The sequence below is a fragment of the Suncus etruscus genome, chromosome 7 (assembly GCF_024139225.1).
Source record: "Suncus etruscus isolate mSunEtr1 chromosome 7, mSunEtr1.pri.cur, whole genome shotgun sequence".
Classification (NCBI taxonomy): domain Eukaryota; kingdom Metazoa; phylum Chordata; class Mammalia; order Eulipotyphla; family Soricidae; genus Suncus; species Suncus etruscus.
This window is the reverse complement of record NC_064854.1, coordinates 37,542,630-37,566,342: the sequence shown is the minus strand read 5'-3', so window position 1 is coordinate 37,566,342 and position 23,713 is coordinate 37,542,630. Positions and strand designations below refer to the sequence as shown.

Genomic DNA, 23,713 nt, shown 5'->3' with positions numbered 1-23,713 from the left:
AAGAAGATGATCATTGAAGTACCCTTAAAAAGCATTTCTTGAGCTGCTTATCTTCCATTCAGGGGAGTTGAAGACTAAAGAAATTAACTGAAATATCTGAAGGTGCAAAGTTTCTGAACCCAAAGTGTAATGGACATTTTTCTGAGCCCTACATTTCCCAAAGTACTCTACCTTTAGCGTTAGGTGGGAAGAACAGAGATGTGAACAAAATTGAAACTTCTCAAAATATTACCTGTATTGGATGACTTTCTACCACTAGGGATTTATAAAGATTTGTTGTAGACATTCACCTAAACAAAATCTGTAATGAGTCTACATAAAGATTATTTCTTTAAAGCCTTAAAATATTTTATAACTAGCTGGACTGTTTAATGAAAACTAATGTAATACTCCCAGTAGCTAACTTAATCACTGTGTAAAATACATAAAAATGCATTACAAGTTGACACTTGTATCTTTACCCCCCCAACTTTTGTCATCTGAAGTTTTTTCTGTTTTAAGCTAAAACAAAATCTATTGTATTCATTTTAGAATTTAAGCCAAGTACTTTTTATATTCATCATTTGTGACAAGTTATATGAAAACTATATTGAAAATAATTCATCTTATTAGGAATTCAGCATAAAGAAATGGAACATTAAGTATTTTTTTATTGTTAGTCAAATCACTGGAAACATTCTTCCTCATTTCATATGTTCCTAGTGTCATGCATGATATTGACTTTTCTGTAAATGTGTCAATGAATAAATGTCTGGAAAACAACCATTCTGTATCTCATTTTTTCACTTCTCTGCAAGATAAAGATGGTTTGAAAGTAGTGTAGTTGTTGGTTAACTAGATAAGAGAAAAAAATTTCTCTACCAGATAAAAGATCAAAGATTTTTCACATTATACTTGAAGATTTCAAATCTATGATGTATCACACTCACAAGCATAAGTATGAGGTTATGTTCTGGTCTAGGTGTAGTTTAGTAGATATATATAGAGGCAGAGATTTAATCTTTCATTAATCACAATTTATTCCTGGAGCCAAATCCCAAAACTCCCTGACATGCATGTTACAAAGTAGAAATGGATGAAAAATATGACTCAGTTTGTTTGAATATTGTCCTATGAAATCACAAATGAGAGGAAAAAATACTACCATCTGTTTTACAATACATTTATAAAATTTATTGCACTTAAGGTATAATATTTTACCCTAAACATCATATTATAATAAAGGATTTCGTGAAAGAACTATTTGATGTTCTATATTGCTTATCTGGATGTATTGTAGACTTATACTTGTAAGTCCAATTTCATTTTATTGCTTTTAAGAATGAGTACTTTGTGGTTACAGCATAATTTTTCTTTCCAATAAGTTTCGTCTGTAAGGGAACTTGGATTTTAACTGTGACATGTATCTTACTAGTGGTCATTCAGGGATAAGCTTGGATCACCCTCGTTTTATCACTTTGGAACCTTTCTGAGGAAAGAAAGTATGTCTTGAATGGAATTTTTTTGGGGAATGGAAAGCCTGCCTTTTAAGAACGTTAGTTTATTAAATAGTTTTCAGGTTTCTGGCACTTCTATGCTAACTTAGACATAAGTAGGAATTCACATGCTATTTTAATTTAGGAAAGAAATACAACAAATCTTATATTTTATTTACATTTCAATCAGGTGCATTCATAAATATATCTAGTTCTAACCATTTACCAAAATGCATTTCAAATCAAAATGGCTTTTCTTGTGAAACTTACATAGATGTTTTGGTGAGGTTTGTGTTTCTGAGTAGTTGCTCTAAATTATAAATGAGTTTGAAATTTCTAATAAGTTGACATTGTTTTCAAAAGGCATTTACTTTTTGTTCCTTTATTGAAATATTTTGAGTACTATACATTAAAGCTTTTAGCCATATCTATGTTATCTCCAAATTTCCAAAATGTTATTAAAACAGGTCAGAATTTGGGGCTGGAGAGATAGCACAGCAGAAGGGCATTTGCCTTGCACACAGCTGATTTGAACAGAAGGTGGTTCGAATCCTGGCATCTCATATGGTCCCCCAAGCCTGCCAGGAGTGATTTCTAAGCGTAGAGCCAGGAGTAACCCCTGAGCGCTGTTGGGTGTAACTTCAAAACCAAACAACAAAAACAAAAACAAAAAGGTCATAATTTGTACATGCTAAAGAAGAGTTTCTTTTCCATACTGATTGTCTATTGATCAATAATGCTGTTGATAAAGTCATGTTCTTCACACATGGGAGCCATGTGATCTACCACTAAAATATGTACATTTCTTGTTTCAAATGCTTATTTTTGAATTTATTTTTAAAAAACGACCAATGTTAGAAATCCTAAACTCTAGTTATTACTGTTGTGCTATATTTTAAAATAACTTTAATAGGAGTTGGAGCAATAGTACAGCAAGCAGGGCATTTGCCTTGCACATCGCTGACCTGGGTTCCATTTTCAGTGTCCCAGGTGGTCCTCTGAAAATTCAGGAGTGATTCCTGAGTGCAGAGCCAGTAGTAACCCCTGGGCACTGCTAGGTTTAGCCCCAAAACTAAAATGTAAATATGAATAATAATACATTTTGATAAAGGAGAGATACACCTGGCAGAAGATGTCAGTCAGATGCAGAACTTCTTTGTATTAGGCAAAGCAGATATGCACGTTGAACTTAAAATGAGAGATTTTTCTGCCCTTCTAAGGTAATGAGGATAGTTTTTCGATCTTGCTGTATTGTGATAGGCAGTTTTGTGGACTTACTCATATCATAGTAGACGTTTCTGTACAATAATTTTTATCAAGCAAGTATGTGCATTTGTATTTATACATATATATTTGCACATGGCACGATATAAGAGGGAAACAGAGCAATTATTATTTTGAGGAAGACAATGGCAATATTTTGATCTAGCTTTATCTTTAGAAAAAATGGCCTTGTATTATAAGATTGCCACAGGAATGGTAAACATTCCATGTTGATGCATGAATCTAAGCAGATTTTCCTAAAAAAAGCTGATCAGTAGAGACAGTTATGAGTCTTTCCTTATCCTCCATTCTTTTGTAATTGAACAAATCACACTTTCAAGGATCCCCTGGTATGGTATGAACACATCTGGGCAGGAAAATTGTGTCAGAAAAAATTGACATATTTTCCTGTCATTTCCTCCTGTAAGTTTGATTCTGGGCATGTCCCAGTTTGAGATGTCCTATACATACAAGTGTGGGCTTTTCTTCATTTCACACAAAATGATGTTATTGTCCCTGTTTAAAAATAATTTCATCATTTCTTCCAGTCAAGAAGACAATATTCATTCTTTAAAACATGTCTCTGTTGTTAACTCTTGTTGAGATCTCCAGCCTCACCTGCCTTCAGCCTAACCATCCAATACAGGGCTGTGCATGCTTGAATGCCTTTGACACATTCCAGTACTAATGAGTCATCACTTTCTGTACATTTGCCTCTCACTAAGATAAGGTCTTTCTTACAGTACATGCAAGGTGCCCAGCAAATAATTACTACTTTTTTTGTTTCCTGGTGAAATTTTCAAAAAATGTCTACAATTTAAGATTCAGATAGCAGTTTCACATTTTGAAGAATCTATTTTTGGTTAGAAATTTTACCTACTAATTTATTTTGATTTTGAGGGATTAGGGGGCTGTAACTGCCCTTGCTTAATGGCTATTCCTGACCATATTTGGGGACTGCTTATGATACAGTGGATCAAATTAGGGCTGACTGAATGCAGCGCAAACACCTTAATCCATATGCTATCTCTAACCCTCATTTAGTAATTTCAACCCAGGATATTGCATACTTGCCCAAAGTTAATAGTAGTTATGTTAGGAAAAGGAAAGACTTAAAGTCTCGTTTGATAGTCATTTATAAATAAAGAAAAGCATTTCATTCTATTTTGTTCTGCCAGGTGAAGGATGTATGGAAATTGGGACATTTTATAATGTAGCAAAACATTAACATTAATTCACAGAACATGTAGATCGATGTCTAGAATTTCTTTTTATTTTCCTTTTGGACAGGTAAATACCAGCTATCCCCCACAGTGAACATGCCCCAGGATGATACTGTCATTATTGAAGATGACAGGCTACCAGTGCTTCCTCCTCATCTCTCTGATCAGTCCTCTTCGAGTTCCCATGATGATGTTGGATTCGTGACCACAGATGGCACCTGGGCTAAGGCCACTATCACTGACTCAGCAGACTGGTAAGATCACAGTCCACATTCAGAAGCCATTAGTCCACTGCATTCCCACTCTGTTTTGTGTTTAAATGGTGTCATATTGAACACAATTATTTTTAAATAGCACTGTTTTATTTTTCTGGTTTTTCTACTCTTTACTTCTCTTTTAATAAAGGCTCCCCCTAATTTACAAATAGTCAAATTAGTTTATTCTTTCCAGTTAATAATTTATCCACCTTCCCAATTAATAAGAAAGGAAAACAAACAGCAAACCTAAAAAACTAGCACTAACCAAGATTTTTTTTCTTTTTCTTTTCATTTTTTCCTTTACCCACATTTTTTTCTCCTTTGGTTTTTGGGGGTATATGGTATCAGGGATTGAACTGGAGTTGGCTGCATCAAGTACCTCAATCCTTATACTATCTTTTCACCCCCTCAACTTCTTTCTTTTTTTTTTTTTTTTTTTTTTGGTTTTTGGGCCACACCCGTTTGACGCTCAGGGGTTACTCCTGGCTATGTGCTCAGAAATCGCCCCTGGCTTGGGGGGACCATATGGGACACCGGGGGATCGAACCGCGGTCCGTTCCTTGGTAGCGCTTACAAGGCAGACACCTTATCTCCAGCGCCACCTTCCCGGCCCCCCTCAACTTCTTTCTTATGTTTTATAATCAGTTCTTTTAGGTTAGTATTAATATGAAGAACTGTTTTATTGCTAAATAAAAATCTAAGTAAACTCTGAGAGTTTATAACAATGATTTGATCTTGGCTAAATTAATAGTCGACAAAAACCCCATTTGAGATTGTGTATCTATATCTATGTATTTCATTATTTCACAAGGAGGGTAAGGTTATTTTTACTCCTCATGAGTGACCTGTGGAGGTCCTGTGAAACATGGCTCAGTTGCAGATGAGTAAGTGCTTTACCTCCCTCTCTTCTCTCAGTATATAAGTTTTTAGAAAGGTTTATTTTTATTTTTAGCCTTCTTTAAAACTGTCATTTTGAATAATTTTATGTATTTTTAAGAATATAACTTTTGGGGCAGTCTACTGCTGTCTTTTCTCCTTCATCTTTCAAAATAAAGGAAAGCTTTTGATCATTTTCATTTGTTTGGCTCTACACTCAAGAATCACTCTTGGCATTGTTCAGGGGAACCATATGAGTTGCCACGGATCAAACATAGATTAGCTGTGTGCCAGGCAAGCATCCTACCTGCTATACTATCACTTTGGCCCTCATTTGATAATTTCAAGCTAATTTGTGGCACATAGATGTGTATGTATGCTATAATTCACATGTCTCTTAATTATATCCATCAATAAGCCAAAGGAAAGTTCCTCATAGTGATGACCTTGTTGATCTGTTGATAATTAACACAGACCATGTGAGGCACTTTACCAGGATTTTCTCTTTGCACTTTCTCTGGGGTCTTTTATGATTATATCAGCAAAATTATACATTTAAATTTATGGCAACATTTCTTTACCAATTAGCCATTTCTACTTTTTGTTTGACTTGTGTCAATATTAAATGTTAGATCAAGGGAGACAAGGGTACTGACATTTAATTGTATTAACATTTTAGTAATGATCTTAACAAAGTAAGCCATTTTCTTCGCATGTACCCACTCAGATAGAATGTGTTTATCTAATTATGTGGGAGTTGTCTTGGAATGAATTTCACCTGTTATTTGCATCCTTTAAAATTCCATCTCTAGCTTTTCTTTTTCACATAGCTCTCTTGCGGAAAACACAGCATTTAAAAATAGAGTTACACTCAAGCCTGCATGATAATACATCTTTGAATGAGATTTCTGGTTTAACATAGAGTGGGGAAACTGCAATGTAAAGTAAAAACCCATTTGAAATGTGCAGATACTGTTAACATTTACTGCTGCCATTTATGTCTGTTTCTGAAAGTGGAAGCAACAACAGAGAGAGTAAAGATTCAGTATTTGCTGTATTCATCTCAATGACAAAAGCTTTTGATTCTCACCATGATGAGAAAATGTGAAGGTGGCCATGTGACTGGATCTGTTTGGCTCCATATAAAGCATTGTCAGTGAAAATAAATAAACAAATAGTAAAGGTAGATTGTGGCATTAATTTCCCTAAGAGGATTCATGAAATGGTAAGAACTTGTGTGATTTTGCTGTGGGGAACGTGGGGCAACTAGGCGAATATGAATAAAGGGTTATCCAAACAAGAATGGCAGCTGTTCTGAATCACAGAAGAAAATATAAGCTTTTCCAGCCTGACAATATCTCCCTAATCCTTGATGAAAATGTTATGAAAACAAAGGGGCAATAAGACAGGATTAATAGCTGGAATTTTAATAACACTGGGGGCCAGAATATGGTTACGTTTTTTAAAGAATCAGCTGTCAGTTCACCATCTAACTTGTTCAATATTCTGTTTTACTATTTATTGGTCTAAAATAGTTTGATATATTCATTTTCATTTGGCGTGTTCTGGTTTATTTGGGGGACACACCCATCAAAGCCCAGGGATTACTCTTGATGACGCTAGGGAGACCATATGAAATGCCAGGAATGGAACCTGGGTCAACTAAGTGCAAGATAAATACCTTATTCACTGTACTATCACTCCAAATCTGAGATTCATTTTCAATATAATAAATACTCTGGAGCAAATAAGGCTCTTGCCTTTTACATTGCCAACCTGGGTTTGATCCCTCAGATCTCATATGGTCCTATATGCACAGCAGGAGTAGTTCCTGAGTGAACAGCCAGAAGTAACCCCCAAGCACTGGTGAATGCATCCCAGATTCTAAAAAAAAAAGAAAAGAAAAAAAGAAAAAATACTCTTGAATATGTATTACTTTGAGACTGCTTCTCCAAAATTCACTCATAGTTCTATAATATGATTTTTAATTTCACATTCCACAGTATTTTTGAATGGAGATATGTGTGTCCTTGATAATATAATATAACATAATTTTAGCACAGTATATGAGGAACATATTTGTCTCAATATGTATAAGCAAATGTGTATTATTATTATTATTATTTTATTTATTTATTTATTTTTTTGGTTTTTGGGCCACACCTGGCGGTGCTCAGGGGTTACTCCTGGCTGTCTGCTCAGAAATAGCTCCTGGCAGGCACGGGGGACCATATGGAACACCGGGATTCGAACCAACCACCTTTGGTCCTGGATTGGCTGCTTCTAAGGCAAACACCGCTGTGCTATCTCTCCGGGCCCAAAATGTGTATTATTTTATATGTGAAAAAACACCTCAAAGTCTACATGACCTTGATTCTTTGAACTCATCAAAATTTTTGTTGTAACACGACAAAGATTAAAAGATTTATGTGGAATTCAAACACAGTAGTAGAATTTGGACATAATACAGTCTCTTATTGTCCCCCAAAATTGTTCTCATCTTTATCTAAATTCCCTATTTCTGCAGTACAACTCTATTTGCAGTACTTGGGGCAGGCCTCTGGTGAGCCATGGTGGCTGGGTTGCCCAGGATCCAGAATATAAAGAACTGCTCACTTTCAGATGGTAACTGGTGACTGTCATGCCTGTTAAGTGTGAGGCCTGCCTCAAATGTTGAGCACATGATAGCTCCCTTGCCTCATCCTAGCATCCTACTGTATACTTTGTGAAACTGCCTAGAAAGATTGGTTTTCTTCCCTTTGGGGGCCTTTAAGGACTCAAGTTCCATGATCATAATTTGGCTTTGATAGTTTGATATAGGAGTCTTTGTTAGGTAATAACTTATTTTGTATGGTTTTTTGTAATTTACTAAAACCTTTTAACCTTAGATCCTTTTATATTCTCTTAATAGTCTGTACAGTTTGTTAATACTGTTTTCCTATCAAGCATATTTAGACATGAGAACTAAAACATTCCAGGTCACTTAATTGTATGACTTAACTGCATGATCTTTCTTTATATCTTCCCTTTCACAATTTTTGATCTAGCTTTTCTCTGTGAACCCATATTATATAATGCTCAGCAAATTGTAACAGACTTTCTGATGAAAATACTAAACAGAGCACAATTCTTTTATCAAAATAAATGAAAATTCTTATGAAGCCAAAAGAATTTTGGTTCTATCAGAAGGGTAAGGAATTTTTTAACAGTGTAGCCAACAGAGTGGTGTGGGCCCCTTCATTCTATTAAATTTTGTTAACTGTGGACAAACCTTAACCTGCTTGACTTGACAGGTAAGGTAGTATGTTCCTAATATCAGAGTTATTTGGTTCCTCAGGATGGCAGACTAGAGAAACAATTCTTTTTCACCATATGGATCATGTTTTATAAAGTGCTTATGTCTATGCTATACCCAAATAATTTTACTGAGAAAAAAATTTCTTTTTTTTTTTAATTTAGTTGATTTTTGGTTACACAATGGAGAAGCACTGTGTGTGTGTGTGTGTGTGTGTGTGTGTGTGTGTGTGTGTATGTTTGTGTGTGTGTGTGTGTGTGTGGTTTTTGGTTTTGGGGCCACACCTGGCAGCGCTCAATTGTTACTTTTGGCTCTGCACTCAAAAATTTTCTCCTGGAAGGCTCTGGGGCAATGTGGGATGCTGCGGATTGAACTCAGTTCAATCATATCAGCAGGATGCAAGGCAAATGCCCTACTACTGTGCTAGGGTTCTGGCCCCAGAAAGCACTTTATTTATTTTGGGGGGGTGTCACACCCAACAGTGCTCAGGTGTTACTCCTGGCTCTGTGATCAGACATCACTCCTGGCAGACACATATAGAGGACCATATAGGATGCCAGGATTCGAACCACTGTTCATTCAAAATTGGCTGCATACAGGGCAAATGTCCTATTGCCATGCTATCTCTCCAGCCCCCAAGAAAGCACTTTAAAGTGTACCCTGCAACCAATTGTTTTCCAGTATGATCATCAGTATTGTTGCACTGTGTTGGGTTCTCCAAAACAAATCTAGTCTTAGGCACGCTTTTCCTAATTTCCTTGAATTCTTTTTTCTGATCTGTGCATCCTTCATATTTATTCTATATTTATGGATTTCTGATTTTCTTAGGAGGTTGTGGAGAACTAAATAGTTCAACTTTGATACCAGCATAATTTCTTAAATTGGTTCAAGAATAATTAACTTAGTTTCTTTTTGTTTAAATATTAAAGAAAAACTACTCATGAAACTATGACATAAAAATGCTATTTTAATTTTTTGGAATACCAAATAAAGATATTAAAGATACTTAATAACTTAATAACTAAAGATACTTAACATCCCTTTAAAATGTCCTATTTTACTATAATTTGAGTGTTCATTTTGTTGTTCCCAAGATTCATTTTAAGTAGTTTTCCTCAAATAATCTTTTCTTCCAGTGTCAAAAATAATCAGATTCATTTATGTAATGACTTAGAAATAGTGGTGTACTATCAAATAGAATGAAGTAACAGTGAGTAAATAACTCACATGAAAAGTTAGCATAAATTAATTTAGTATAAGTTAGTGGTATATTTTCCCATTATACAGTCAAATTTTAATGCACTTTATCTTTGTTATTTTTATTTAAATCTTTTGTAGTATATGTATACATGAGCATGTGAAATATATTACACATGTAGAAATCTATAGTTGCACATATTCATACCCACAGCTATGTATGTATGAACATTTCTAAATTAGATGTCTCCCATTTTTGGTAATTATGTTTATCTTTCTCTTCATACCAGCTCTTTGAGTCCAGATGTTGATCCAGTTCTTGCTTTTCAACGGGAAGGATTTGGACGTCAGAGTATGTCAGAAAAACGCACAAAGCAATTTTCAGATGCCAGTCAATTGGATTTCGTTAAAACGAGAAAATCAAAAAGCATGGATTTAGGTAGTGAGTACAATCTCCATGAATCTTTATCTAAATAAGGTTTAGATGCTTTCAGATTAAAATTGATGGTCTCAAACACATGTCTGTTTACTTTAAGCAATAGAGAAAACAAATGTGAAATGTGACGATTTGGCAAAAATTAGTTTTTCTCTGAATTTGAGATAACTATATTACTCATAAGTGGCATGTTTACATAATGTGCAATATGTTAATATATATGTTTTCTGATGAGAAATGAAACAAACACATGTGCTTATCATGCTATATTCATGCTCGTTATTTGAAAAAAATGAAATGTTTTAACACTTTCGCTGTTTAAAATCAATTTCATTGAAATAGTATTTGGTTCATTGTGAGATTTTTAAATAAGAAGGAAAAGTTTTGGAGAGAAACCATTATCTCAATCCATGTCTAGAGTTTGCTTACTTCATATCTTTCATTGCTATTTTAATAACTTGTTTAATCAAAATGCTTAAATTTTGATAATTAAGGCATTTAATTGAAGTAATGATTTGTATTTCAAAGCAAATGAGAGGATGAAAATAACCATAATTGCTCACACACCAATCAGGTAGTGTCTCTTTTTAATTCCAAATCCACCAAAACCAACAAAAATATAAAATAATTATAGCTACAAACTGAATGATTTAAAAAAACCTTTGTTAATCAACTATAACTTCTGCTGTTTTCTGGTGGCTGTATATACTCAAGACTAAAAGCATTAATTTATCACATGAGTAAAAGAAAAATTTGGCGGTGCATTGTCTTGGCTAATTATGATATGCTAACATATAAATAACACACATGTCTGTGAAATGAAGTGACTGGCAAATTGCATGGAGACACTGCTTTTCCCCCTTTTATTGATTCGGATGTTTGCTTGATGTTTCATATTATTTGCATGAAATATTATCTAAGAATTGCCACCTAACTGAAAAAATCTGGGAAACATTGATGCATGTTGGGCTGTGGGACTAACTGGGCTAACCATTATACATTTACCTTTTAACAGTAGCTGACGAGACTAAACTCAATACAGTGGATGACCAGAAAGCAGGTAAGAATGGACAGTTAGACTGTTGCCATAGTAACTGTGAACCAAGGAGCTTATCATAATTATAGAGCTGCCAATCATACCACATGTAAACATAAATATTCTAGTCTTGCACAGATGTTTTTATTGTAGAAAATCAAGTTGTATATGAAGAAAAAAAATTTTGTTAGAAGAAATTTATCAGTATAGTATTTGTTAAATGGAAATATAATTTATTGCTTCAAGAATGTGAGAGCAACCTAGATTCTCTCAATTACATTGATGTTAGAATGTTTTCTTCACACACACAAAAATCATTTTGGAAAATATAATCTCTAGTGGTAGGCTCTTAACTTCTTAATTTATCTGTTTGATATCTAGTTAACTTCTTGATATTAGCCTCAAAGGTTGATCTAAAGGGTACTAGCACAAATATAAATATTTTTTGCCAAATGACAATGTTCAGTATTGCTATCATTATTTACTCGGAAATCCTATTTCAGACGCAAGAATTAACTCATAGTTACCTGGCATTGTATTAGATTGCATAATAAATACAGTTTCTTATTTTAACTTTGTGTAGTCTTTGAATGGGTTTTCCATCTTTCTACCTCTACTCCATAACATTTAGGGCTCCTTTTTTTTTTTTTTTTTTTTTCCCTCCCCTAGGGCTCCTTTTTTAAAGGACTGCTCATATGATTCTTTAGGAACAATTATATTGAGCTAGGCCTTATGTTAGAGTAGATTTTACTTTTTCTGCTATTTTAGATGGAAAGTATATTTAATTAAAGTAATGTGATTTGTATAATGAACATTTATGATTTATTACTATATGTTTGAAGTTGTATTCTAAATTATCCTGGCTCAAGTATGATGGAGCTATACCACTTAGCACTAATTAATTTTAATTCACCTTAATTCACCTTTTTAACTTGCACTAGTCATTATCTTTAGCCTGCTTGAGAAATATATATGTTTAATACATATGTAGAAATTATTGTGAATATGGTCAGAGATTTCACATCTTGTAGAGTAAAAGATAGATTGTGAAAAGTACATGTAATAAATCATAAAATTAACTGAAATGCAAGGCAATTAACGATAGTTGCAGTCTATGAAGTAGTTATTTATCTTATCAAACACAATTCATTGAAATTCTAAAACAAGGCCAAATAAAAATTTATTTGATAGTTTATATATGTAAATTAGTAATAAGATTTTGGAGTTATGGTTATTTAGTCCTTTTCGAAAAGTAATCTTATTGTTCATGAAAACCAAATTGTTTTGTACATATTATGAAGCATGACTTTCCTATGTCAATTAGGTAATATAAGAGAATTTAATTAACCACTTCTACCATTGAAAGTAAAAGAACAATTTATCATGATTTTTAAGAGAATAATAATATTCAAATTAATACTGAAGGCATTGAATAATTTTTCCTGTATGAAGGCAGATTTTATTACCGATTTTAGCTATGCATTTTTCACTTATTTTAATGGTGAATATTAAAGTTGTGTTTTGTTGTAACCTCTATGTGAAAGCTGTGCATTCCAATTTAAATTGGTGATCTTGGGAGAAGAAAAATAGTATATATATGCCAAAGTATTCTTTGGTCTATTGTTTTTAAATCTATAGAAATAAAATATGTAAACTAAGTCCACGATCTACCTTTTAATATTGGGCAAGGAATAGATGCTTAGTTATTTTTATTTCTTCCAGTTACCTGAATTGTCAAGATTATTAGTTTTTCAGATAGTCCAATAATTTTGACAGACTTCTGTTGGTATTACTTTGTAGATCATCATCAGTCTAGCCAAAGGTCTTTCATAATAAAAAGCTGAATTCTGGGGCCGGAGTGGTAGCACAGCAGTAGGACATTTGTTTTCAAGGCTTCTGACTTAGCATGGACTGCAATTCGATCGATCCCCCAGCGTCCCAGATGGTCCCCCAAGCAGGAGTGAAAATTTCTGAGTGCATAGCCAGGAGTAACCAATAAGTGTCACTGGGTGTGGCCAAAAAAAACAAAAATAAATAAATAAATAAATAAAAACTAAGTTCTATTTTCTTTGCTCCTTGCAGATATCCTCTACTTCTTTTCAGTAAGAGCAGTATTCATAGACTGGAGTAGGAAAAACAGTTTAGTCCTTTTACTTCTAGATTTGCCAATTTTGTATCATATTTAGAAGATAGATTTATTTTTTGAAAGAAAAGAGACAAATATAGGATTAAAAGTTGGTTTCTACACTTTAGGGGCAGGGAATTCCCAGAGGTGCTCAGGAATCAGATGGGGTACTAGAGATCAAACCTGGGTCAGTCATGTATAAGACAAATGCCCAGCCTGCTGTGCTATCACTCCAGAATTCTAACCATTTGATAATTAAATGTGACATAGACACATAATTGAATATGTGATATAGCATAATTTAAGAAATTTACATAAGTTTTAAAATTAAAACTCCTGTGTGAATAAAGGCCAGTCCTTTTTTGGGCGGGAGGGGGTGGACACCCGGCAGTGTTCAGGAGTTACTCCTAGCTCTGCACTTAGAAATCGCTCCAGGCAGGCTCAGCATTCATTCTTTGTTGGCTATGAGGACTATATGTGGTGTCAGGGATTGATCTCAAGTCACCCATATGCAAGACAAGTGCATATATATATATATATATTCTCATCAAGCCCACAGAAGTGAAAAGTATTTATTTTATGATTTTTTTGTTTTGTTTTCATTTTTTGTTGGTCACAGCCAATGGTGCTCAGAATTTACTCTGCTCAGGTGTGTGCCCAGGGATTACTTCTAACTGAGGCTCAGGGGACCATATGGTATGCAGGAAATTGAACCTGGTTCAGTTGTATACAAGCCTACCTGTTACTATTGCTCTGGCCCCTGTCTTAATGTGTTTATAAGACCCAAATAAAAAGTCCTAAATTATGACAATTAATGGTAGAATATTTGAAAATATTGTAAGAAGTATAGTGGTTAATGTTCTTGTCCAGTAATGATCCTTTCTCATTTTTTTATTATCTTTGATTTCTTAATATCATACTTTTTATGTTGTTCCATAAAAAATTCCATTTTTATCCAGTGATATGGCTTTTATGAATGTTTAAAGAATAATATCAAAAATTACAGTGCTGCAGCCGGAGCGATAGCACAGCAGTAGGGCATTTGCCAGGCATGATACAGGATGAACCTTGGTTTGATCCCCAGCATCCTATATGGTCCCCAAGCCAGGAACAATTTCTGAGCACATAGCCAGGAGTAACCCCTGAGCGTCACCTGTATCCTCCCCCCCCCCCAAATTACAGTGTTATCAAGAGAAAGTAGACAATTGATTATTTTAAAAATATTTTATGTGAACTTTTTTCATAAAATAATCAAATATCTACAAGCCTGCGTCAAGAAATTTAGCAAATTGTCTTTCTCTCCGAAGTAAAATAGTTTATCTTCATTAGAATCATCTGTCTACTATTCAGACTATGTTACATTTTTACCATATTTGTTCTGACTTAAAAATAGTATCTCATGTGAAAATTAGGTGAAAGACATATGTAAGTGAATCCTTTTTGACTCATAATTTAATTTTTATTCTGTATTATATTGAGTCTGGAAAGCCAATGTCAAAACTATCTTTCTTCTATGTGATAACAAGTCTGCTCCTAAATTATTGGCCAGCATATGGGCTGATGACCCCATGTAGAGATAAACTATCTATCTCCTATAGACTTCCATTTTTCTTGCCTGTCTTGAAAACTGTGTAAGAGAATGACTAGTTCCATAACATGGGTTGCCCAGGTGGTGTTGCTAAGCTGGTATATTCTAAATTTGCCTACCTCTGAGAGTCAGGCCAAGCAGTGATAGATGAGGCTGTCTTACTTGGTTAAAGAAATCCATTCTGATTGCCGTATAAAGCCAAGGGTACTGTTGGAATTATCTCAGACTTACCTGCCCTAGATCTTAAGAAATAGAACCAAATTTTTAATATCCATATTCTTGATGTTCCACTGAATTTTTTAGATAATTATTCATCTTCCTACTGATTGTATTTAATTTATTAGGAAGGTGGTATGATTCCCAGGTCTGGATATGTTTCCATATCTGTCTCTATATTTTCCTCTATTTCTCACCACAGAGAGCCATTATATAGTGTGTTTCTCTGTATTGTTTATTCCACAGAATATAAAAGTTTCCCACAATTTGGTTTCTACTTGGTTCAAAGCTTTACTAATGTCATAATGATACATATTTTCTTGTGCTCTTTTCACTTCATGTTGCTAAATATGCTCAATAATGAATACATTTATGAACTTTATTTGTTTCATAATACATTCTATTGTGAATCATTTTTAAATTTGTAGTTGTATTTCTTGTTGGTTTGGGACCATATCCAGCAGTGCTCAATAATCACTCCTGACAGGCCTTGGTGAACCATATAGGGTGCTGGGGATTGAATCCAAGTTGGCTGCATGTGAAGCAAGCACCCTACTCATGGGACCATTAAGTAGTTTTAAAAAATAAATTTTGGGGGGCTGGAGAGATAGCCCAGCGGTAGGGCGTTTGCCTTGCAAGCGGCTGACCCAGGATGAACGGTGGCTCGAATCCCGGCATCCCATATAGTTCCTTGGTGCCTGCCAGGAGCAATTTCTGAGCACAGAGCCAGAAGTAACCCCTGAGTGCTGATGGGTGTGACCCAAAAATCAAAAAAAAAATTTTTCCCTATGGTATAGATAACATGGTTGTAGTAATGTTACAGTTATGGGGTAACAAAATGCCTTTACACTATCACCATTGAGGCACTAAAGTTTGGAAAATAATTTTAAGTTTGGTAATAATTTACCAAAACAGATTAAAGAAAGAATCAATTTTTTTTATTACTTTTGTTTAGTTTTCTCATTTCTACTCTTCAAATGAGCTTCTGGTTTATTCTGGTTATTGTATAGTATTTAAATGACTTTCAGCAAGTTATATTGACACATTTTATCTTTTGAAATAAAAGTGAAAACTGATGCATTAGTTTTTCCGAATGAAAAAAATGTATGTTTTATTTATCATTGGTATAATACATATGATTTTAATGGTCAATTTTATTTCTCTACATATGTAGATCGCAACCAATGCCAAAGTGAGACTAGACAAATTATATGGGAATTTGAGAAAAACTGAAATTAGTAACATTACTTTACTTTTCTATTTTTATACATCATTAACAAATAATTTTATTAGATCCCTAATGTTTTTCACTATTTATTAATAGCATGGTATGTGATATCTCCTCACTAACTCTATTGTTTTGTTTTATAAAATTTCAAGGTTCCCCCAGTAGAGATGTGGGACCTTCACTAGGTCTGAAGAAGTCCAGTTCCTTAGAGAGTTTGCAGACAGCAGTGGCTGAGGTGACTTTAAATGGGGATATTCCTTTCCATCGCCCACGGCCACGGATTATTCGAGGAAGAGGATGCAACGAGAGTTTCCGAGCTGCCATTGACAAGTCTTATGACAAACCAGTAGTAGATGATGATGATGAGGGCATGGAGACATGTAAGTTTCTAATGTCTGACAGCGTGTACTGACAAAGAACCCTATGAAGGGGAAGTTCTCAGATTGTACTCAGGGAATGAGCTCTGGCCATTGCCAGTTCACAGATGTCTGTGCAGCCTAATAATCATGCAATGTCATTTACTTTTTTACTCTTATTGTCTAACAGTTTGACAGTGGAGTTTTTCCAAAGTTGTTAAATCAGGAGACAGTATAGTATAGTGAGTGCAAACTAGACAGTGTGATCTCAAGGCCAAATATTAAAGATATAGTCAATCTTAAAATGGTGTTATTCTTACCAGTTAATTTTGAAATAATAATAACCACTTATGGTTTGAAAGTAAGATTTTTGATAAATAATACATTACTGCTTATTCAGTTTCAAATCAATAAGCATTGTTAGTAATGATCCACAATTATAATGTTACAGTACTTAATTTTTAGGATAAAACCAATATGTGTATAAACCATTGCTCTTTAGTGACCCTTGTAATCTAATTTTGCCACTGATTACTTAAGATAATCTGATTTTGAGAACATTTTTAGGGTGTTTTATTTATTTTGTTTTGGGGGCCACACCCAGCTTTGCTCAGGACTCTGTGCTTAGGGATCACTCCCGGAATATTTTTGGAGACTATATGTGGTACCAGGGATCAGATCCAGGTAATACTGCATCAAGGCAAGTTCCTTACCAACTATATTAACTCTCTGGCCTCTTGTTTTGTTTTATGAATTGCTCTTTCTTTGAAGTGAGCTATCAAGATATGTTTATTTCTAAATTGTAAAATATGTAAAGTCATATTATTTAAAGTTCAATGTTAATATGAATGAGTAACCTCTTTTCCATAGTAGCATATTCAAAAGAAAATTTTAATGTTTATAAACATGTCTTAATGTCAGCTTCAGAGAGTTATATTTAAACAGTATAGTATATAAATAACACTCCAATTAAGTAAGTAAAAGAAAACTCTTGGTTACTTACTTAGGGATTATGAGCTTTAATGGGTAAAAAAAAATGTTGATTAGCTTTCATTATTTAGAACTACTAATTTGTATTTATATTTTTAACTTTTAATATGACTGCATCCATTTCACCACTAAGTAAAGTTGAATATACTGCTGCCAAAAATTAAGCAAAGGGCAGAGATAATTTAAGAAACTGTAAAATAGTCACAATTTAATGTTTAGTTGGGATCATTTTTATCACACATATTTAAGAGTGTGAGTGAAAGAGGGCCCGGGCGGTGGCGCTAAAGATAAGGTGCCTGCCTTGCCTGCGCTAGCCTTGGATGGACCGCGGTTCGATCCCCCGGTGTCCCATATGGTCCCCCAAGCCAGGAGCAACTTCTGAGCACATAGCCAGGAGTAACCCCTGAGCGTTACCGGGTGTGGCCCAAAAACAAAAACAAAAAACAAACAAAAAAAAAAAGAGTGTGAGTGAAAGAAAAATGTAAATAAAATCACAATTTGAGGATACATAGGTGAAATTCTATGGTTTTTTGTTTAGCCCATAGAGTATGTTTAGAAGGCTGAATATTTCTTCCATAATGTCACATATAAAGCAACACTTGGGAGAAGATCAATTTCCCTCTAAACTCTCTACCTTCACCTAATCCTTCTCTAAATCTGAATGGCTTTTTCAATCCAGTCAGTTAGCAATTTCAAATTTATGCAGCCTATTCTTGCCAGATAAAGAACATATTTCCTATTTTTGCTGCCAAGTCTGGTATCCAAGATTCTGAGTCATAAGCTTTCAATCTTCTTTTCTCCCCCTCCACCCCTCCACTCATACACACACCCTTCACACACACCCTCCATAGTATCAATAGTATTTTGCCATCCTAACCAATATTCCTTGGACAGCTCTTTTGGGGGTAGGATCTTCCTCACTGGCAACGATCGCAGTCTCTCCTGGGTATATATTTAAATAAAAGATATAGTACTTTGGCTCCTCAAAAATACTTTTTTTTTTAGAGTATCTACATTGTGTGATTTTTCTGTGCTTTTTTTTTTTTCTTGTTCTGGTTAAAATGTTATTTAAATTACCTTATAAAATGTGATTTTTCTCACATATGCCACTCATTTTGAATGCAGTGGGATGGGATGCTTATCAAATGAAGACATGTTTTTAACTCTTTATGGACCACCTCTAGAGTTTTTCTCCAAGGTTTCATCCAAACTTGCTCCTATATACATATAGATATTTTTTTAATAAAAAATAAGATTTAAATATAGTAAAACCTATTTTCTCATCAAAATAAAAAGATAAATATGTGAATCATACTTAGTGAATCAAAGATAAAGTTTTAGACAGCAGTGGGGTAAAATACTTATATCATGCCCACCTATTATCATAAAGGGCTCTGTCTTTCCAAATTCCAAAACATAATTGTTTTTAGGTCATTCTATTGAATTTTGGGGATGATTTTTGGGCACTTCATGCACATTTCAATATCTGCCAGTTGAATGGTTGAGATTGTATTAGCTCAGTGGGGTGAGCATTGAATCAGAATTTGGTTGACTTAAATCTAGTGCATGTTCTTTTTACTTGATTTGACTTGGGATTTTGGTCAAACTGCTTAAAAGCCTAAAAGCTTGATTTCTCATTTTGTAAAATTGCCAGTTTGGACAATGAGGTAATTGATGCCTCCCATATGGAACCTGAGAACTCTGGGTGCCTCAATGGTGGAGGGGTGAGAGTGGGGACAAGTGAGGATCTCTGAATGCCCTCCTCCTCCTTATTCCTTGCATCAGTTGCGGAGGGGCTAAAATGACCCAACCCCCCCACCCCCAAACAAAAGAGAAAAATGTCTTAATACATTTAAAAAAAATCACATTATGGAAGGGTAGCTTGTTTTTCTAAGAATAAGTTTGAAAAGCTCTAGTGTGGACAGTTTATGAGGTTCCTTCTAGTTTTTTTTTTTTTTTCTTTCTTTCTTTTTTGAAAGCTACCTCCTTCTAGTTTTGATTTTCCTTGATTCTGGTTCCCATTTCTTGCCAATTTAAAGTCCTGCTCATTAAGCCTTTTTCTATGGGAAGATACTCCCATAACTGTCATAGACTGCACGACCAAACAACTTTGCATGACAATAACAACAGCATTGTCAAATCACAGAACTCCTTGATTGTTGCCATGTCAGGACGTGAGCCCTCCTGCCTAAGTAGCACCACCAATCAAAGACAAAGTGTATGTCAGACTGACAAACACTCAGCAAAGTAGGACCATGGATTAGAAAAAGAGTGGGCTGCCTCAGACAGACAGATAGACAAAGCATAAATTAGGATAGCAGCATAAATATTCCTATTTATGGCCTACACTGAACTTCCATGTACTGAATTTTCAACACCATAACAAATGTTGTTCTTTTCAAGACATAAATTCGCTAAGGGTATTGGTTAGTAGACTGTCACCTTTACATGTTATTGGAGACAGAATGTCTCATGTTTCCAGTTGTGAGAAAGAAGGCTGGTTGAGAGGCTCAATGAACTCTTCCTTTTATTTTCCAAATAAACTTTCAAAGCCTGCCTATGCATCCTCAGAACAATAGCCTCCTGTCACTGGCTTCCTGGGAATCCACATTCTGGTTGTACTACCCATCACAGTGCCTGTGGGACTCAGTGGCTAAGGACCTCCCAGCATCACTTGTAATGAAAATAGCATCGCATTTTCAACTTTCCTCCAAAATCTGTCTCTTGGTCAAAGCAGAGGTCCTTTATCTCCTGGAGGAAAAGCCTTAGGAGTGCATTTCTATATCCAGAAATGTTAGGGACAGCAGACACAGGTGTTGGGAGGTAAGAAGGCAGTCAGTCCTGGTCATCCTCTGGCTCTGCTCTCCCACTTTTTCTCACATGGCTCTTTTCTAGGCAGAGGCACAGCTGATTGCTCTTGTCAGTTGGCTGAGCGCCTCCCCAGTGACTGTACTTCATGGTTCCACACAGGCCTGCCTCTTCTCTGCAGTGTCGCAATCATGGCACGGGCACAGCAGTGGGGGCCAAGAGACTGGGGCGGGATCCATGTGGTATCTGGTATCTGTCATCTTCTGTAACACTTACGTTCTTCCTGTGGAGATGGCAGAAGCCAGCATTTTTGTCTCTCATTTAATCCATCTGGCCTCTCCATGTTGTGCATGTCTGCCTGGATCAAGATGGAGCTTTGTATTCTGGGGCCCATTATCTCTGAGGCCCTACCTGTGTTTGACAGGTCAGGGCATCCACAATCTGCTCCCTCTTCAATGCAAATTATGTGCCCCGCCTGGCTCTCAGCACGCAGCTTCAACAGGCACCCCTAATAAATCAGTTGCTGTTGCTACCAAGAAAATTCATGAGTAAAATTGCTTTGTTTTCTTTTTAAAAAATATATAGCCCCAGTTTTTCTCAATTAAAAGTTGCCAAATTGCCTCACTATCAGTTCCCTAACAGCTTTTTTGTTGGATTAGAGGAGGTGGAACAGAACAAAACTAAATACAAACCTATTAGCTGTACCTATTGATTTAAGTTATAGCCTCTTTAGAATTTTAAATGTGAAAAGCTGTATGCCTTGAAAACATAAAGACAATTTACTTTTGATCAGCTTGCCTACTTTCTTATAATGCTCTTATTAAGAGATAAGGCAAACCTATTGCTCTAAAATATCCATAACTTAGATAAGCAGTTCATGTGTGATGAAACTGAGTTGATGTTAGTAAATCAGCTAGTAGAGTTTCCATTAGAATTTATTTTTTAACTAATTAAAGAATAGCAAATTGTATTTCATGTCTCTGTCTGCTCTTAGCATTCTTCACATTATAATCACTTTTTTATCAATACTTATGTGAGCAGAAATCATGCAAACTAAATCTAATTTTATTTTAAGTAAAACCCAATATATGAAAAAATATAGGGTATGAATTTCAAAGACAAAGTACTTTGTAAAATATTTATTTTTTTGATTTACCTATTTTAATTAGTTTGGTGTTTGCCTTTAGACAAATATTCTGGGACTGGGATAATACAGCCATTTGCTTTATACATGGCCAATTCAGTTTCAATCCTGATACCACATTTAGATCTCTAACACTTCCAGAAGTGATCCCTGAGCGCAGAGCCAGGAGTGATCCCTAAATACCACCGTGTGCCCCACCCCTGCAATAAATGAAATGTTTAAACGCTTTGGGATTAGAGAGATAACACAGTGAGTGGGGTGGTTGCCTTTCATGTGACCAACCTAGATTCAATCCTGGGCATTCAGGTGGACCTCATGTCCTACTAGGAGTGACCTCTAGTACAAAGCCAGGAGTAAAATCCCGAGTACAGCCAGATATGCCCCTCACTCTCCCAAATATGTGCTATGAAGTGATGTAAATAAAAATAACTTATTCTTTTATGCCAATTATATGCTTAAATGTTTACATTAATTGTTTTATTTTTTAAATTTATTTTTATGTATTTTATTTTGGACCACACATAGTGACACTCAAGGGTTACTTCTAACTCTGCACTCAGAAATTACTCCTGGCTGGCTCAGGGACCATATGGGATGCCAGGAATCGAACCCGGTTGGCCACGTGCAAGGCAATGACTCTACCAGCTGTGCAATCGCTCCAGCCTTTACTTTTAGTCTAAGACAATGATGTTTAATTAATTTTTTAAAGTTTTTAAATGTAGTATAAATATAGACATATAAGTAGGCAGTTAAAGCTATTTTTTTGCATTTCTTTTTCATAAATCAAAAAATATCAATAAAAAGTCATTTTTAAATACTGGGTTGTTGAACACTCATTTAACTCTTTTCTGTTAAGGAAAATTTATTTTCTTTGTTGACCAAGATTATTCTATGAACTGAATTATATAATGCCTACCTTATGATTTTTTTTCTAGAGTGTTAAACAGATTTTTTAAATTAGAAAGGCTATTATTAAGCTAATGCTACCTTAAGCTATTTAAATGTGTGTGGATGCCTTGTAGACCTTAGATCTGATTTTGAGGTTGATATTAAGACATAAGTGCAATGCCTTTGACAAAACTGACACATGAGAAGCAACGTGATTCAACATTATCCTGAACCAGAGGGTGGGTTACCTGCTCAAATGATTCAGCTTGGAATAGGAGGGGAGATGGAACAGGTTGGGCTTCCAAGAAGATTCTTGATAAATAGGAATACTTGTTTGGGCACAACTCAGGAGTTTCTCAGGTTTCAAGCCTAAGAGGCAGAGGACAGGGAACACCCAGAAGTTAGGTCACTGCAGATTGGTGCTATCACTTTCTATAAATAAGAAGGCTTACTAGGAAGGCACAGTCTTGGTTGACCACCAGGTAGGGAATGTTCCTCTCTAACCTCCACCAAGTCTGTATCTTACAGAGAATAGAGTTGAATTAGTCCCTTACTAAACTCAGCAGTGTAGGCACATCAAAGGCTGTGTGCTTGTAGCAGCTTTTAAGATACTTTATGCTGAAGAAGGGGAAGAGAAATTCAAGACCAGTAGGTCAGTTTACAGATCAGTTTTGGAGGTCAGTTTGGAGATTTTGTCCTGCCCACCGTGACTGGGCTGTTGCTTGCGTGGGCTCCAAGTGAAAGGATGGGAACAGATGGATCAGAATGATCCCTTCACTGCTCTTATTGGCTAGGGTGATGTCTTCAGGTGAGGGCGAAGTGAGGGGTGACAAGATTTAAGAGATAGCCAGAGACTAGATCACTGAGAGCCTTGTAGGAATTACTTACTTTTCATACTAAGGAATTCAAAAAAGCACTTGGAGAATTTCAAGTAAAGGACTATGATTATTGGATTGCTAGGACTTGAGGATGGGCTATCCTGCTTGGGATAGAAAGCAACAAAACTGTTGAGAATATATCTGTTCTTTAGTTGAAATGTAATAATCCAGGTGAGTAATGGTGCTTGGCAGTGGCAAGGAAAAGGAAGAAACTGTGTTTACATGCATGCTTAGCATCTCACTTATAAAGATGGATGATGATGAGTGATTTCTCTCATTAGCACTTCTAGGCTCAAAACCCTCAAATCATCATCTCGCTGTGGAATCAGTCATTTCCAAGCTTTCTTAATTTCTCCCATGGAATCTCCTCATTTCCCTCCTTCTGTCCAATCTAGACCTTATCCTCAATATTTAAAGTCTTAAATTATTGTTAG

General features: G+C 35.2%; 1 protein-coding gene across 12 annotated transcripts in view; it reads left to right on the top strand.

Annotated features, from left to right (window-relative positions):
- PARD3 (par-3 family cell polarity regulator) overlaps positions 1-23,713 on the top strand; it is a 674,271-nt gene that overhangs the window by 422,720 nt on the left and 227,838 nt on the right. For 6 of the 12 annotated variants that reach the window (XM_049776405.1, XM_049776403.1, XM_049776402.1 and 3 more), the window contains 4 exons: positions 4,029-4,215; positions 9,877-10,028; positions 11,038-11,082; positions 16,368-16,595. In XM_049776405.1, the coding sequence (XP_049632362.1) occupies positions 4,029-4,215; positions 9,877-10,028; positions 11,038-11,082; positions 16,368-16,595 (612 nt within the window). The remainder of the gene's footprint in view (positions 1-4,028; positions 4,216-9,876; positions 10,029-11,037; positions 11,083-16,367; positions 16,596-23,713) is intronic. The other 6 variants (XM_049776411.1, XM_049776408.1, XM_049776406.1 and 3 more) reach the window with 2 other exon arrangements.